The sequence below is a fragment of the Oryctolagus cuniculus genome, chromosome 4, assembly GCF_964237555.1.
Source record: "Oryctolagus cuniculus chromosome 4, mOryCun1.1, whole genome shotgun sequence".
Lineage (NCBI taxonomy): Eukaryota > Metazoa > Chordata > Mammalia > Lagomorpha > Leporidae > Oryctolagus > Oryctolagus cuniculus.
The window spans coordinates 174,859,232-174,875,439 of record NC_091435.1 but is presented as its reverse complement, the minus strand read 5'-3'; the positions used below and the strand labels follow the sequence as shown (position 1 = coordinate 174,875,439).

Genomic DNA, 16,208 nt, shown 5'->3' with positions numbered 1-16,208 from the left:
TTTTCAGCCAGACCAGGAAGTTTTAAGGGCTGATTCTGAGGTCAGAGTGTTATTTAAAGCGATTATCATTCTGTGAGTCTGATGTGTCGGCTGCTTCCCATGTTGGAACATTTTCTTTTTGATTCTATCTATATTATTACCAGGCACTTGATCTTATTTATATGATCATGTTAACACTTAATCCTATCTATATGTTCAGTTTAACACTTAATATGATCACTTTAACAATTAAGATGGCATTTCTACCACCCAGCTTAATGGGATTTGGGGTCCCATGACAAGTTTTTAAACTATACCCTCTGAAGTAAGTCCATAGGACTGTATGCAGAACTATACAGCTTTACAGTTACAAACTTCCTCCTCCCTCTTATTCCCACTCTTATTTTTTACTGAGATCTGACTTTATATTCATGATTAACTCTATGTTAAGTGAAGAGTTCAACAAATAGTATGAAGAAAAAAAAGACGAAACTATCCCTCCGCAGTTAAGACAAGGGCTGTTCAAGTCATTGCTTCTCAAAGTGTCAATTTCACTTCAATAAATTTCATTTCAGGTGCACACAGATAAGGGAGAGCACATGGTATTTCTCCCTTTGGGACTGGCTTATTTCACTAATTGTGATGTTTTCCAGATTCATTCATTTTGTTGCAAGTGACCAGATTTTTTTTTAACCACTATGGAGCATTCCATAGTGTACATATCCCATGATATCTTTATCCAGTCTTCAGTTGATGGGCATTTAGGTTGATTCCATGTCTTAGCTATTGTAAATTGAGCTGAAATAAACATGGAGGTGCAGATAACTCTTGCTTACTGATACTGATTTCATTTCTCTTGAGTAAATTCCCAGGAGTGGGATGGCTGGGTCATTTGGTAGGTCTATATCCAGATTTCTAGGGTATCTCCGTACTGTCTTCCATGTTGGTTTTACCAGTTTGCATTCCCACCAGCAGTGGACTAGGGTACCTTTTTCCCCTAGTCTATAAGGTTTCTGATGAGAAGTCCACTGTGAGTCTAATTGGAGATCCTCTGAGAGTAATCTGGTGTTTCTCTCTTGCACATTTTAGAATCTGTTCTTTGTTTCACTGTGGTGAGTTTGATTACAATGCATCGTGGTGAAGATCTTTTCTGGTAATGTTTATTATGAGTTCTGTGTGCTTCCTGTACTTGGATGTCCCTTTCTTTCTCCAGATTAGGAAAGTTTTCTGTTATTATTTCACTAAAAAGGCCTTCTAATCCTTCCCCTCTTTCCACGCCTTCAGGAACTCCTGTAACCCATATGCTGGGGCATTTAATAGTATCCTGTAGATTCCCAACAGTGTTTTTTAGTTTTCTAATTTCTTCTTGTGTTTAATCTGACTGTGTATTTTCCTGTGCTTTGTCTCCTAAGTTGGATATTCTTTGTTCTGCTTCACTGATTCTGTTAAGGCTTTCCACTGCATTTTTATTTGTTCTATTGAAATCTTCACTTCAAAGATTTAATTTTATTTCTCTTTAAGATCTCAATTTCATGGGAGAAATTTTCTTTCGTGTCATGTATAGATTTCACTAGTTCATGCATTCACTTCTGATTACTTCTCAGTAATTCTATGATCAATTCTTAATTTCTGATTTCTGACATTTCTTCAATATCATCATCTTCACAATCTAGTATTGAAGTGTTGTGTTCTTTGGGGGCTCATGTTGTCTTCCTTATTCTTGTTTCTTGAATTGGTGTGTTTGTTATTCCGCATTTATGGAGATACTCGTTGGTATTTTCTTTGTTTTTTTCACTGGGGCAGCTTTTGTTTTTGGACTGTGTCTGTGTGGATTAGTAGTGTCTGCTTTCAGGGAATGCCTAAGAGGCATGTGGCGTGTGAGGCCAAGGAGCTGTGTTCAGTGCTCCAGGGTGAAGGGCCTGTCTGAGGTGACACTCCCAGGTTTGGCGTGGTAAATCAATCTCTCTCTCTCTTATCAGATGGAGGCTTGTTCTTGTCTGTTGGGGTAGACTCAGCTGAGTCCCCTTGAAGGAGACCAGTCCTGGATGCTAGCCCTTGTGAGTGTATTATTTGTCTGCTGTGCCACAAGGACCACACAAAGGATCTGTGCAGTCCTTGGTCTAAGCTCAGATTCCCCAGCAGTGTCCCTCACCAGGTAAGCAGGGAGCCCTGATTGTGTGGAGCCTCCCACAGTGACTCCTAAGGTCCCAGCCACACGAAGACTCCTCCCAGGCAGCATCAGTGTTTCACAGCCCTGCCGCACAAGCCTCCCACAGTCACGGGCACCCAGCCTCTGTCTGTTCTCCCCACCAGACTCAGGAGTCTCCACTTGGCTGGTTGCTGGGTGCAGACACAGCTGGCCCTCTTACATCATTTTGAACTTTTCCATCTCACGTTTTTCTGGGCTGCATTATAGATCATTTCTTTCGATTTATCTTCAGTTCATCAAACTTCCCTGTGTCAAATGTGCTATAAAACTCCTCCAAGAGGCTGGCGCCGCGGCTCACTAGGCTAATCCTCCACCTTGCAGCGCCGGCACACCAGGTCCTAGTCCCGGTCGGGGCGCTGGATTCTGTCCCGGTTGCCCCTCTTCCAGGCCAGCTCTCTGCTGTGGCCAGGAAGGCAGTGGAGGATGGCCCAAGTGCTTGGGCCCTGCACCCCATGGGAGACCAGGAGAAGCACCTGGCTCCTGCCATCGGATCAGCGCGGTTCGCCGGCTGCAGCGTGCTGGCCGCGGCGGCCATTGGAGAGTGAACCAATGGCAAAGGAAGACCTTTCTCTCTGTCTCTCTCTCTCTCACTGTCCACTCTGCCTGTCAAAAAATAAAAATAAAAAAAAAATCTTGAAAAAAAAAACTACAAGAGATTTTTTTTCTTTTTTTTTTTATTTAATGAATATAAATTTCCAAAGTACGGCTTATGGATTACAATGGCTTCCCCCCCATAACGTCCCTCCCACCCACAACCCTCCCCTTTCCCACTCCCTCTCCCCTTCCATTCACATCAAGATTCATTTTCGATTCTCTTTATATAGAGAAGATCAGTTTAGCATACATTAAGTAAAGATTTCAACAGTTTGCTCCCACACAGAAACATAAAGTGAAAAATAATAGATGATTTTTTAAATGATGATGAAATCAGATCAGACCTATTGTCATATTTAATCCCAGTGAGAGTCAAGTTGGGGATTGATAATTTCTTTTTTTTTTTTTTTTACAGAAGATCAGTTTAGTATACATTAAGTAAAGATTTCAACAGTTTGCACCCCTATAGAAACACAAAGTGAAATATACTGTTTGAGTACTCATTATAGCATTAAATCTCAATGTACAGCACATTAAGGACAGAGATCCTACATGAGGAGAAAGTGCACAGTGACTCCTGTTGTTGACTTTACAAATCGACACTCCTGTTTATGGCATCAGTAATCTCCCTATGCTCCAGTCATGAGTTTCCAAGGCTATGGAAGCCTTTTGAGTAATCCGACTTTTATCTTGTTTAGACAAGGTCATAGTCAAAGTGGAGGTTCTCTCCTCCCTTCAGAGAAAGGTACCTCCTTCTTTGAAGACCTGTTCTTTCCACTGGGATCTTATTCACAGAGATCTTTCATTTAGGTTGTTTTGTTTGTTTGTTTGTTTGTTTGTTTTTGCCAGAGTGTCTTGGCTTTCCATGCCTGAAATACTCTCATGGGCTTTTCAGCCAGATCCGAATGCCTTTAGGACTGATTCTGAGGCCAGAGTGCTGTTTAGGACATCTGCCATTCTATGAGTCTGCTGAGTATCTCGCTTCCCATGTTGGATCACTCTCCCCTTTATTCTATCAGTTAGTATTAGCAGGTACTAGACTTGTTTATGTGCTCCCTTTGACTCTTAGTCCTTTCATTATGATCAATTGTGAACTGAAATTGATCACTTGGACTAGTGAGATGGCATTGGTACATGCAACCTTGATGGGATTGAATTGGAATCCCCTGGTATGTTTCTAACTCTACCATTTGGGGCAAGTCAGCTTGAGCATGTCCCAAATGATACATCTCTTCCCTCTCTTATTCCCACTCTTATGTTTAACAGGGATCACATTTCAGTTAAATTTCAACACTTAAGAATAAATGTGTATTAATCACAGAATTAAACCAGTCATATTAAGTAGAACAGATAAAAAAAAAAACTACTAAGAGGGATAATGTATTAAGTTGTTCATTAACAGTCAGGGCTATGCTGATCAAGTCACCATTTCTCATAGTGTCCATTTCACTTCAACAGGTTTCCTTTTTGGTGTTCAGTCAGTTGTCACCGATCAGGGAGAACATATGATATTTGTCCCTTTGGGACTGGCTTATTTCACTCAGCATGATGTGTTCCAGATTCCTCCATTTTGTTGCAAATGACTGGATTTTGTTGTTTCTTACTGTGGTATAGTGTTCTAAAGAGTACATATCCCATAATTTCTTTATCCAGTCTACCGTTGATGGGCATTTAGGTTGGTTCCAGGTCTTGGCTATTGTGAATTGAGCTACAATAAACATTAGGGTGCAGACTGCTTTTTTGTTTGCCAATTTAAATTCCTTTGGGTAAATTCCAAGGAGTGGGATGGCTGGGTCGAACGGTAGGGTTATATTCAGGTTTCTGAGGAATCTCCAGACTGACTTCCATAGTGGCTTGACCAGTTTGCATTCCCACCAACAGTGGGTTAGTGTCCCTTTTTCCCCACATCCTCTCCAGCATCTGTTGTTGGTAGATTTCTGTATGTGAGCCATTCTAACCGGGGTGAGGTGAAACCTCATTGTGGTTTTGATTTGCATTTCCCTGATTGCTAGTGATCTTGAACATTTTTTCATGTGCCTGTTGGCCATTTGGATTTCCTCTTTTGAAAAATGTCTATTGAGGTCCTTGGCCCATCTCTTAAGTGGGTTGCTTGTTTTGTTTTTGTGGAGTTTCTTGATCTCTTTGTAGATTCTGGTTATTAACCCTTTATCTGTTGCATAGTTTGCAAATATTTTTTCCCATTCTGTCGGTTGTCAAGAGATTTTTAATCTTAAGTATTATGTTTTTCATTTGTCAAGGCTCTTTTATTTATTTTTCAAATTTTCTTATGGTTTCTTGTTCTCTGCACATAGCCTCAGGTTTAATTTTATTTCTTAAAACCTATTATCCCTAATTATATTGCAGTCTTGGGGTAACCACCTTGCTGTGTGAATGACTGCTGCCAGGTTTCTCCTGGATCCCTCTCACCCCTGGTGCCTGTGTGTGTGTGTGTGTGTGTGTGTGCACGCATGCTCATTTGGTTGGCAGGGTAGTTTTTACAAAAACTCTCAGACACCTTTAGAGGGAATCCTTTAAAACCTGGAATGAAGACAGGTTCTTCCAGAGAGTATTTCGTTTATATCCGCAGGGCACTTTGTAAGATTCCTCTAAGTTAAATGCTCACTTGAAATACCTTAGCAGTGTGAAGCCCAGCTAAAAGCCTGTGTGAGAAGCGCTTTGCAGTTCCAAACTCTCAGTGTCTGTTCGCCCCTTCTGCCTGGTGGCCAGCACTGGAGTGCAGCTCCCCTGCTCCCCTGCGTCCTGCTGGGCAGTGTCTGGCTCGTCCTGGGAGGCACCAGCTCTTTGGAACCAGTCTGTGAGGGGCTCCGGTGTTGGTGAGACCAGTACCTTTCACACACGTGCATTGTGTTCCTGCTCCCGTGCTTCAGAGACCCCTGCTGCCTCCATGTAGGCCCACGCCATCATGTAAAGGTCTCCAGAGAGAAGCTGATTTTAGCAATCAGTTCGGCTCTCTGGGTTTCTCTGGGTTCCTGTAATTTCATTTCTGCCTGCAGAATTCCTTACTTTATTGACAGGTCATCGAAACACTGAAGATTTTGTTTTCCAGCCTTTTAGGTGTTATTTGGCAAAAATGAGACTGAAGGGATCCAGCCTAGTCTTCCATATTACCTGCAGATAACCATCCCTGGTACCAGGGACAAATCCCACTTGGTTCAGGTGAATGATCTTCCTGATGTTGGATTTGATTAGCTAATATTTTGTTGAGGGTTTTGCATCTATGTTCATCAGGGATATTGGTCCACAGTTCTCTTTCTCTGTTGTTCCTTTTTCTGGTTTAGGAATTAGGAGTTTGGGAGGATTCCCGCCTTTTCAATTGTTTTGAATAACTTGAGAAGAATTAGAATTAGCTCTTCCTTATTTGTCTGGTGGAATTTAGCAATTAAGCCATCCAGTCCTGGGCTTTTCTGTTTTGGGAGGGTCTTTATTACCAATTCAGTCTCCGTCTTGGTTGTTGGGCTGCTTAGGTGTTCTGTGTCTTCATGATTCAACTTTCAATTTTGGAAGGTTGTGTGTGTCCAGGAATCTATCCACTTGATCTTCTTTTTCCATTTCTTCTAGATTTTCTGATTTGTTGATATATAGCTCTTTGTTGTAATTTCTGATGATTCTTCTTATTTCTGTGGTATCTGTTGTTAAATTCCTTTTTCTTCTCTGATTCTATTGATTTGGGTCTTCTCCCACCTTTTTTGATTTGTTGGGCCAATGGTGTATCAATTTTGTTTATTTTGTCAAAAATAGCTTTTCATTCCATGGATCTTTTGTATTTTTGGGGGGGGGTTTCAATTTTATTTATTTCTTCTCTGTTTTTTTAAATATTTATTTGTTTATTTTAAAGTCAGAGTTACACAGAGAGAGAAGGGGAGAGAGAGAGGTCTTCCATCTGCTGGTACACTCCCCAATTGGCTGCAACAGCCAGAGCTGCACCAATCCAAAGCCAGGATCAGGAGCTTCTTGCAGGTCTCCCTCGCAGGTGCAGGGGCCCAAGGACAACTTCCACTGCTTTCCCAGGCCATAGCAGAGAGCTGGTTGGAACTGTAGCAGCCAGGTCTCGAACTGGGGCCCATATGGGATGCCGGCACGGCAGGCAGCAGCTTTACTTGCCACACCACAGCACTGGCCCCTTTTGTTTATCTTTTAACAGTTTTTTATGTTAAAGTCTATTTTGTCTGATATTAGGATGGCTACACCTGCTCGTTTCTACTTCTGTCAGCATGGAATATCTTTTTCTATCCTCTCTTTCAGCCTGCAGGTATCTTTGTAGAATTCTGTAGAATTTCCACTGTGACTTTCTCTCTAGCTCTCCCCTGAGAATGTACATCCTACACTTTTTTTTTTTAATTTTTTACCCCTAGCCTAGAGCGGTACAGCCTTCCCTGTTCCGCCATCTTGGAATTCCTCACAGTTTACTAACAGTTTAGCATGAGCTTAATTCTGCACAACAAAATGCCATCTAAGGGGATTCTAATGCTAATTGCTAACACTCTCCCACAACTAACTAAGGCACTGGTAGAAACCTTAGCCAGCTGTGATTAAGGCAGGGGCCAGTGCCTGGTGTTTTTGCTCAGGTGCTAAAGAGCACGTCCTTGTATCCCTCCCTGTCCCCATCGTGCCTGCAAGTCTTTATGGTGTGGTGGGCAGCTGTTATCAGTGTCAGAGACTGTTCTGGCCTCTGCTTTTGCACTTGTCCAGAATATGCAGTGAGAATGGCGACTTTCATCACTGTATTATTAACTACATTCCCCCAATACCCTCCAAGAAAGTGACCAATGCCCAGTTTTCACTGGTCTCCATCAGCTACCTCTGCATCCAGTCTAAGAGCACCTTCCAGATCACCTCTAAGGTGAACACAGACCCCTCCCCATCACACAGAGGAGTGGATGTGGTACTTCCTGCGTCAGAGGGCTCCACCTGCCTATTGGACAACACACTGGTTGCTGCTCACTTCTGTTCAGCTCCACACCCTAGCGCCCAAGCCAGAGTCTGGCTCATAGTGGACGCTCCACAAGTATACCTTGACTGGTGACAGACAAGAGCTCAGATACTCTCTCTAATAAAGGACCATACATGTTCTTTTTAAACATTCATTTATCTTTATTCACAGTGCTTTCTCTCTTATGGGACTCAGCATATTTGACTCCCTGAGTCTTCCTCTTGTCTCAGTAACTAGGACAGGAACCCACAGCCACATACATCACAGGCCAGCACACGTGTTTCTGGTGTTTGTTAAAGTGGGGAGGTTCACTGCGTTGGTTGGCTAGAACTCCTGAATCTTGTATGCATGAAACTATGTACACTTGCAGTTTCAGAGCTGGGAGGGGCAGCAGACGGTGTCCACTGCCCCAAAGTGAGCAGTGCCCAGTTGGTTGCAGTGGGCCATGCGTTGGTGGAATTGGCCAGCCTCTCTTCCAGTCAAAAGCAAGCCTGCTCTCACTTGTGAGCCCACTCTAACCCCACCATACCCCTACAGGGAGGGACCACCCACTTCAGGACGGATCAGGCTTGTGGCTATTGAACAGTAAATGTGGAAGACCACTACCCCGGCCTGAGACCCCAGCCAGTGAGGCACACTGAGGCTGGTCCGATTGTTGAGTAACTTGTGACCTGGGAAGAAAGGTTGCTGGAAGCAGCGTCCAGGGAGCCCTCTGTCTCCATGGAATGAGTTGTCCTATGCTTTTCCCAGCCCTCTGGTTTCCAATGACCACAGCCGCCACGGCCTAACCCCGCCTCTGGTTCCCTGCAGCTGCGGGTCTTCAAGCTGGCCAAGTCCTGGCCCACCCTGAACACGCTCATCAAGATCATCGGGAACTCAGTGGGGGCCCTGGGGAACCTCACCATCATCCTGGCCATCATCGTCTTCATCTTCGCCCTGGTTGGCAAGCAGCTCCTGGGCGAAAGCTACTTCCAAAACAGGGAGAAAATCTCTGAATCCAGCGGGCAGCTGCCCCGCTGGCACATGCACGACTTCTTCCACTCCTTCCTCATCGTCTTCCGGATCCTCTGCGGAGAGTGGATCGAGAACATGTGGAGCTGCATGCAGGTCGGCCAGGCAGCCATGTGCCTCGTCCTCTTCTTGACGGTGATGGTGCTGGGGAACCTGGTGGTGAGTTGGGGCCGGCGGAGGGGGCGTCCGGGTTGACTTGCGCGCCGTTACCCCATACCGCACCCGCCGCCTGCAGAGTCTTCAGACTCAGACTGCCCGCCCCGCCCATTATGAGAACTGTGTCTTGGACGGCAGCTGGACTCACAGGACACGGGCACAGCTGGCAGAGACAGACTGGTGTGGAGTCCCCCATCCCACTGCTTGCCAGCTGGGTGACCCATGGCAAGAGACTTAACCTCCTTGTGCTCTAACTTCCTTTAAAAACTGAGCAAACAGCGTTCACTCCCGGGCTTGCTGCAAATCGCCTGCCGCGGGGTCTGGGCCGCGGCAGGAACTGGCAGCTGTTGGAGGAGAGCTTTCCTTGCTCACTCTGGGGCCATGGAGGGAGGGGCCCAACAGAGGAGTAAGGGCTGCTGCTCAGGACCCAGGAGGGCATGGGGATAGGCCTGTGGACAAGACGAAGGCCAGGGGCGGGGCCATGGACACTGGTAGCAGTATCCACTCCCGGGTCTGGGGCGGTCCCCTCTGGAGACCATCCTGCCAATCTGTTGTAACATCTCTTCCCCAGCCCCGACTTGCCCCCACCTGCTCTAGGGCCCCCGTCCTGCCTGGCACTGCATGCCTGTGTGAGAGGAGCCCTGGGAGGTGGCCAACTTGGGTTCTTCTAGAAGGATCTGACAGGAGAATGCTAAGCCAAGACAGGATGTGAAACAGATTCCGACACTTTGAAGTCTTTCCCTCCTGGTCCCTGATCCAGAGATGCCTCCAGCCTGCATCCCCAAGCGTGGGGCTGAGCTCGCCTGTGGAGCCACAGGGGCCCCGACCCTCAGCCAGGAAGCGCGCCTCCCTCCACGCATTCACATCCCTGCATCACTCAGTCTTCACAGGCACTCCGGGGGGTGGGAAGTCCCCAGCCCTGCTCACGTGTGAGGAGGGGGAGCATGTGAAGCCGGAAGCAGCAGGAGACGTGCCCAGGACCCCAGAGGCAGGAGTAGACGCGAGTGCATTAGCAGATGGGGTGACCCCAGTGCTGGCCCACACGGGCTCTTCCCTGCTGTCCCAGGGTGCCACCCTTGGCTCAGCAGGGAGATCTTCCTCCACGGGGGACAGCGTGCCCCCAGCCTTGTCCACAGCGCACAGGTCACCTGGGACATCCCCAGGGCTCTCCGGGAAGAGCATCGCGGGTGGGCAGGGAGAGGCCAGGACTGTGACCGTCCCGCCGTCCAGCCGCAGACATGGCTGCGGTGGGGCCCCGCTGGTTGATGGCTCCGTCTCCCCTCCCACTCCTTCCCCTCAGGTGCTCAACCTGTTCATCGCCCTGCTGCTCAACTCCTTCAGTGCCGACAACCTCACTGCCCCGGAGGAAGATGGGGAGGTGAACAACCTGCAGGTGGCCCTGGCGCGGATCCAGGTGTTCGGCCGGCGCGCCTGGCAGTCCCTCCGCAGCTTCTTCAGCAGGCACTGCCGGCTCCCCCCACCCAAGGCACAGCCCCCGCTGCCGGTGAAGCTGCCGCTGTCCAGCTCCAAAGCCGAGAACTGCATTGCTGCCGATGCGGCCGCGGGCAGCCCTGGAGGGCTCCCAGCTCCCCAGGGCCCCAAGGGTGGACCCGGCGATTTAATCAGCAGCTCCACCGTGTGGGTCTCTGTGCCCATTGCTGAGGGTGAATCCGACCTGGACGACTTGGAAGAGGACGGTGAACAGGAGTCCCAGAGCGCCGGGCAGGATGGGGTCCCCAGAGGACAGGTGAGGGCTCTGCCCTGGGACAGCCCCGGCCAAGGGGGAGGGACGGGGCAGAAGGGAGTCACAACTGAGGCCTTCCCACAGCCGGGCCGGCGTGGCCAGGCCGCAGGACACCTGGATATACGGGGGCATAAACCGGCCCAAGGGCTCCAGAGCAGGTGGCCTTTGAACAGAACCTGAAAGAAAGGGGGCAGGCGGCTGGCGAGCCCCAGGCCACCTGGTGCGACACGTGGGGCTCATCTCTCACCCAGCCGCCCCATTGGCTGGGCCCAGCCCAAGCCCTGCGCATGACATGCTGATGAGATTGCTCCGAGAACACGATGTTGTTCGGGAGCAGGGTTCCTGATGACTGCGTGACTCACGCAGCCAGCTTTGCCCAACAGGTGTCGCCGTGGGAAATGGCACACATTGCTTCCGGAGCCAAAGAACGCAAGGCACACATAAGCCCTTGGGGCCATCCACATTTTTCAATGATTTCACTATTCCTTACTATCTTAAGTTGGTATGCGAGCCCTCACCACCCTCTTCTAAGTGACACACAGCGTGCACTTCTGCACGCTGCCGGAGGCCAGGGATCCCTGGGTGGCCCCTCGGGACATGCGGGGCTGCCGGCCAGGCCGAGTGGCCTCAGGCCGCTGCTCTTCTGTGACCTCTCCCTACGCAGCTGTCGCTTCCCTGTGTGCCAGCAGCCACCTCTCACAGGCCTTTGTCTGGGTGACAGCCGAGGGCAGGGCACTCCCACCCCACCCCACCCCAGAGGGAAGGACAGGAACTCTGTGGGCATTTTCAGTCACTTTGGGAGTTGGGGCGCTCCAGGTGACCAGGTCCACACCCAGTCTCACTCCTGGACAAGGAATACCCGGCACAGGCAGCACCAGCTGAGCCTAGTGCCGTGGCAGAGTGGTGTTTCATAAACGTGGGCGCGTTTCGTCGTCAGAACCGCGGAGCGCTGGATCCTGCCATCTCAGGGTTGCAGGTGGGAGATGAGCAGGGAGGACGCATGGTTCTCCCGAGCTCGCACGGCTTCTGACGGAGCCAGGAGCCAGACACAGAGCCAGACACAGAGCCAGACACAGAGCCAGACACAGAGCCAGACACGGAGCCAGACACGGAGCCAGACACAGCACGCAGCACGCAGCACGCAGCACGCAGGCTGTGCCTGTCTGTGTGGTGGCTGCACACGTGAAGCCCACGGGTGCCGGGAGCGAGCTCGTCCACTGGGGAAGTGGTCAGCCAGGGGTGGCCCAAGCGCCCAGCCGGAACCCCTCTCCCCAGCAGAAACAGCTGCAGCAAGTCGGGGCACCCGGGAGCCCTGGCTCTGGGACATCTTCCGAGGACCTGGCCCCGTACCTGCGGGAGAAGCGGGCCGACGAGGACGCGCTTCAGGTGCCCGCAGAGGTAGGTATGTGAGCGCCCCGAGGAGGTGGGCGCAGGCCGGGCCCCGAGCAGGGCCCCAAAGCGGGGGCGGCGCGGAGCGCTCCAGACTGCACCCAACCCTATGCCTCACTTCTGGTCCTGGGGACCTTCTAAGTCCCCCAGCCTCTGGCTCGGCAGCAGGGCCTCAGCGTCCCCGCCCTGCCCAGGCCGGCGTGGGGACAGGAAGGCAGAGGGGGCCGTGCGGCAGCTGGGGGGCGCTCTGAACCTCGGTCTCTTCATCTGAGAAGCAGGCCGGCAGTGCCTGCTGCGTAGGTGACTTGGAAGCTCAGATGAGAGGGCGCGTGTCAGAGGTGTAGCTCAGAGCAGGTGCCCAGAGAGTGACAGCCAAGGAAGCAGAAACAAAAGACGACTCCCAAGGAAAGGCAGCCATCTCTCGGAGCCAGCCGATAAAAGCCGGAGGCGCCCACGGAGAAGCCTCCCCGACACCTCCCACCTCCCGGCAGTCTCTTGTCCCCATCCCGTCAGGGCTGAGGGATGCCTTACAAGAGGTAAAAATAAGCCGTGCCACTTGCGAGTCTCTGAAGACAGCCAGCTGTCAGGCACCCCGCGTCCATGAAGGGCTGGCAGCTCTAATACTCCAGGTATTAGAATCAAGAATCTGGTCAGCTGGCCACCGAGAACTGCCTGCAGGACAGGCCCAGGCTAGGCCAAGGTGAGGAAGCCATCATCCACCCCAGAGCCCCCCGAGCCCATCAGCCACGGGCTGTGTGCCTCAGGTGAGGCTGACCACAGCAGGACAGGGCCAAAGAGTGGCTGCGGTGGGAGCTGGAGGCGGTTTGGTCCCCACTGGGCGGGGCCGGCCCATCCCGCACACGCGTGGCCTGGGCCCTTCCACGTAATCCAAGCACTCCGCTGTCAGCACACGCCTCGGTGCTGGCTTTGTTCCTGTGTTCCTGTCCATGACCCTGGCCAGGCAGGGAGGGGCCTGGCTGCGACAGACGGGGACCGACCCCAGCATTTGGATCCATTAGCCAGGCTATCGGGTGTACTAATGGGAGAACAGCTCCGACTCCTAATTGAATTGGTCAGCAGACATTACAGGCTGGCGCTGCCAGGAGGGCAGCAGAGGCCCTGCAGCATTGCTCCCTGATTAAATATTCAAGTCCAGCGAGAGCCAGGAGTCTTCATGGGCGTAATTACGGTGTCTCGGGCCGTCGCCAGCTCCATCAGGGCCCGGAGGTCTCCGCTGTGCACAGCTGAGCCTGAGCTCCACACCAGGGTCAGTGCCCGGGGCCTCCACTGTGGGGCACCCAACACACAAGGGGTGCCCGGCAGGTGCAGTGGCGGGAACCCACGCCCTCGGTGCTCCTGCCAGCCCCCGGCTGAGCCTGCAGTGACCGGCCCCCCCCAGAGCTGAGTTCACTGCCTTGGGCCTCTGCCCACAGGGCGTGGAGGACACCAGCTCCTCGGAGGGCAGCACGGTGGACTGCCTGGATCCTGAGGAGATCCTGCGCAAGATCCCGGAGCTGGCGGATGACCTGGAAGAGCCAGAGGACTGCTTCACAGACGGTAAAGCGGCAGCCTGGGCCAGCACCCGGCGCTGTCGGCTCCACGGGAGGCAAACAGGCTCAGGGCACCAGCACCAGACACGAGTGCCACGAGGCGCGGCAGCTGGCAGAGCTGCCTGCCTCTCACGCCACATCAGACACAGCACACGTCTTCCCCGGTGCACTTAGAAAGCCCTCCCTGAGTGACAAACCAGCCACCCTGGGCACCGGGGAGAGGGAGCTGCCGCCATAAATGCTTATGCGGGCGTGAGGGACCCGCGCGAGGCTCCCTCCATGCTTCTGTCACTCAAGGCAGAGCCTGTCTCCGACGCACCCTTTCTCAGCACGTGTTCGTACCATGAACACCTAAGCAGACAGTTCACGCAACGGTCATTGCAGCCTCGATTTTACAAAATACAAATGGGAAGAAAAACGAACGCACTTCTAGTTCCAGTTGACGCAGGCCTCATCCCGGCCACATGGTGACCCCTCGGTTTGGCATGGGTTCAAGGCACAGCCCCTCAGACGGCTCCAGCCCACAGCCGCTGGCTTGCCAGGTTCCCAGGGACCTGGGGTGGGGGCTAAGGACACAGACCACTGGTGTGTCCGTGAGGAGGAGGCTGGGCAGGACGACAGAGTGGCCAAGACCAGAGGAACGCCTGAGGCGCTGGGCTGTAGGACGGCCTGGGAGGAAACGCTTTGCTCCCATATTCCGAGAGAGGCTTCTCACCCAAAGGGCTGTGAGTGAGTTTCCCAGGACAGGGGTCTTTCTGCGGGGCTACAGCAGAAGTGGTCGTCTTTGCCTAATGGGACACCCACCATCGGCCACCTGTCCCCACAGGCTGCCTTCGCCGCTGTCCTTGTTGCAAAGTGAACACTGCCAAGTTCCCGTGGTCCGTGGGCTGGCAGGTGCGCAAGACCTGCTACCGCATCGTGGAGCACAGCTGGTTCGAGAGCTTCATCATCTTCATGATCCTGCTCAGCAGTGGGGCGCTGGTAAGGGAGGGGGCGTCTGCCCCAGAGCCCTCCAGGTGGGGTCTTCCAACCCAGAGGCCCTGGAGCTGCATCCAAGGGCTCCCCCGGCCTGTGCCTGCGAGGAGAGCCACAGGCCAGCATGAGGGCCCAGAGCATGGCAGGTGCCCGTGTTAGGGCCTGCTAACCCTGGCTACAAGCATGCCAGGCCCTGAATGTGTGCTTTCCACGTTAGAGCTGGAGAAACCAAGACAAAAGGGTCAAGGGGCTTGCTCAAGGTCACCCAGCTTATCAGCCGCAAAATCTAACTTTGCCTTTATTTGATCCCAAAGTCCCTGGCCTCCCAGCCTCTGACCTCCCAAAGCTGCTGGCCTCTGACAAACAGGACCGTCCTTCCTTGCCTTGTCCATCCACCTGCAACTGCTCTTTGGCCTTGCAAGCTCACGGAACATCGCTGCAGGGGCACCTCCCCAGGTGTGACCCCTTCTGGGGTGCCGAGGAGACAGCGTTTGGCCACTTCACAGAGCCTGGGTTCAGGTCCCAGCCTCACGCCCAATCCCAGCCTCCTGGCAGTGCACACCATGGGAGGCAGCAGTGTCGGCCCAGGTAGCTGGGTCCCTGCCACCCAAGTGGGGGTCCCTGGTTGAGTTCCTGGTTCCTGGCCTCAGCCTGGCTCAGCCTCAGCCACTGTAGTCCTTTGGAGAGCGAGCCGTCAGATGGTAGGGCTTACCTGCGCTCCCTCTCCCTCTCCTTCCCTCACCTGGGGAGCTGATGAAGAGGCAGATTCTGAGTAGGACGAGCTGTAGCATGGCCTAGACTGCACATCCCCAGCAAGTTGCCAGTGGTGCCTGCACTGCCAGCCATGAGCCACACGGGGCAGCAGGGGGCAGGGCAGGGCCAGGGCCCTGTCTCCAGGGCGACGGAGCAGGCTGCAGGGCCGGGAGCTGCACGTTGGCCTGCACAGGGCAGGGGTGGGATGGCCCTCCCGGCCTGGAGCACAGTGCTCTCCTGCGCTCCCCCCCTCCTCTCAGCCAGCCACCGCCTCCTGCCCCTCCCTTCCCAAGAGGGCCTCAGATCTCGCAGCAGCCACCCCAGCACCCCCATCTCCATCCCCAAGGGACCACACAGCCCCACACCAAACTTCGTCTTCCTTATGCATTCACCTTTTAAAAGTGGCAGGAGTCTTCGTCTGACGACATGAAGCACAAAGGAAAAGAACTTGGAAATGACAGCAAAGGGCAGTGGGAAAACACCCATTTCCTGTCACTCACAGACTTGCACTCAGGAAGCTCTTGGCACGGCTCCCCCCCACGCTTCCCTGCACAGAATCCGGCGCCCTTTGAACAGAAGACCCCCTGTGCATTTGGTCCTGTCTCAGCAGGGTCTCGCAGCAAGAGCTTCCAGACCCCTGCGTGCGAGGGCTGCAACCAGCTCCTTCCTGGCTGTGCTCCCCAGTGTGTGCAACCAGCCCCCACCCCAGCGCAGGCCAGAGCGGGTTCCTTGTGCCCCCATCTTGGTGAAGCCCCCCAGAGGAGCAGAGGAGCGGGGAAGAGCCCGCCTGCGGGTCATGCCCAGCCCCCGCGGGCTGACTGCCGTCAGCCTGCACAGCGTCCAGGTGGGCCCGGCCCTTGTGCCATGCCCTCAGCTCTGTGGGATACCTGCACTGGG

General features: G+C 52.7%; 1 protein-coding gene across 9 annotated transcripts in view; it reads left to right on the top strand.

Moving 5' to 3' along the window:
• The window catches only part of SCN10A (sodium voltage-gated channel alpha subunit 10), a 118,709-nt gene that overhangs the window by 85,937 nt on the left and 16,564 nt on the right, over positions 1-16,208 (top strand). For 8 of the 9 annotated variants that reach the window (XM_070073062.1, XM_070073058.1, XM_070073057.1 and 5 more), the window contains 5 exons: positions 8,544-8,903; positions 10,201-10,647; positions 11,920-12,042; positions 13,467-13,590; positions 14,410-14,564. In XM_070073062.1, coding sequence (XP_069929163.1) covers positions 8,544-8,903; positions 10,201-10,647; positions 11,920-12,042; positions 13,467-13,590; positions 14,410-14,564 — 1,209 coding nt within the window. The remainder of the gene's footprint in view (positions 1-8,543; positions 8,904-10,200; positions 10,648-11,919; positions 12,043-13,466; positions 13,591-14,409; positions 14,565-16,208) is intronic. The other variant, XM_070073059.1, reaches the window with a different exon arrangement.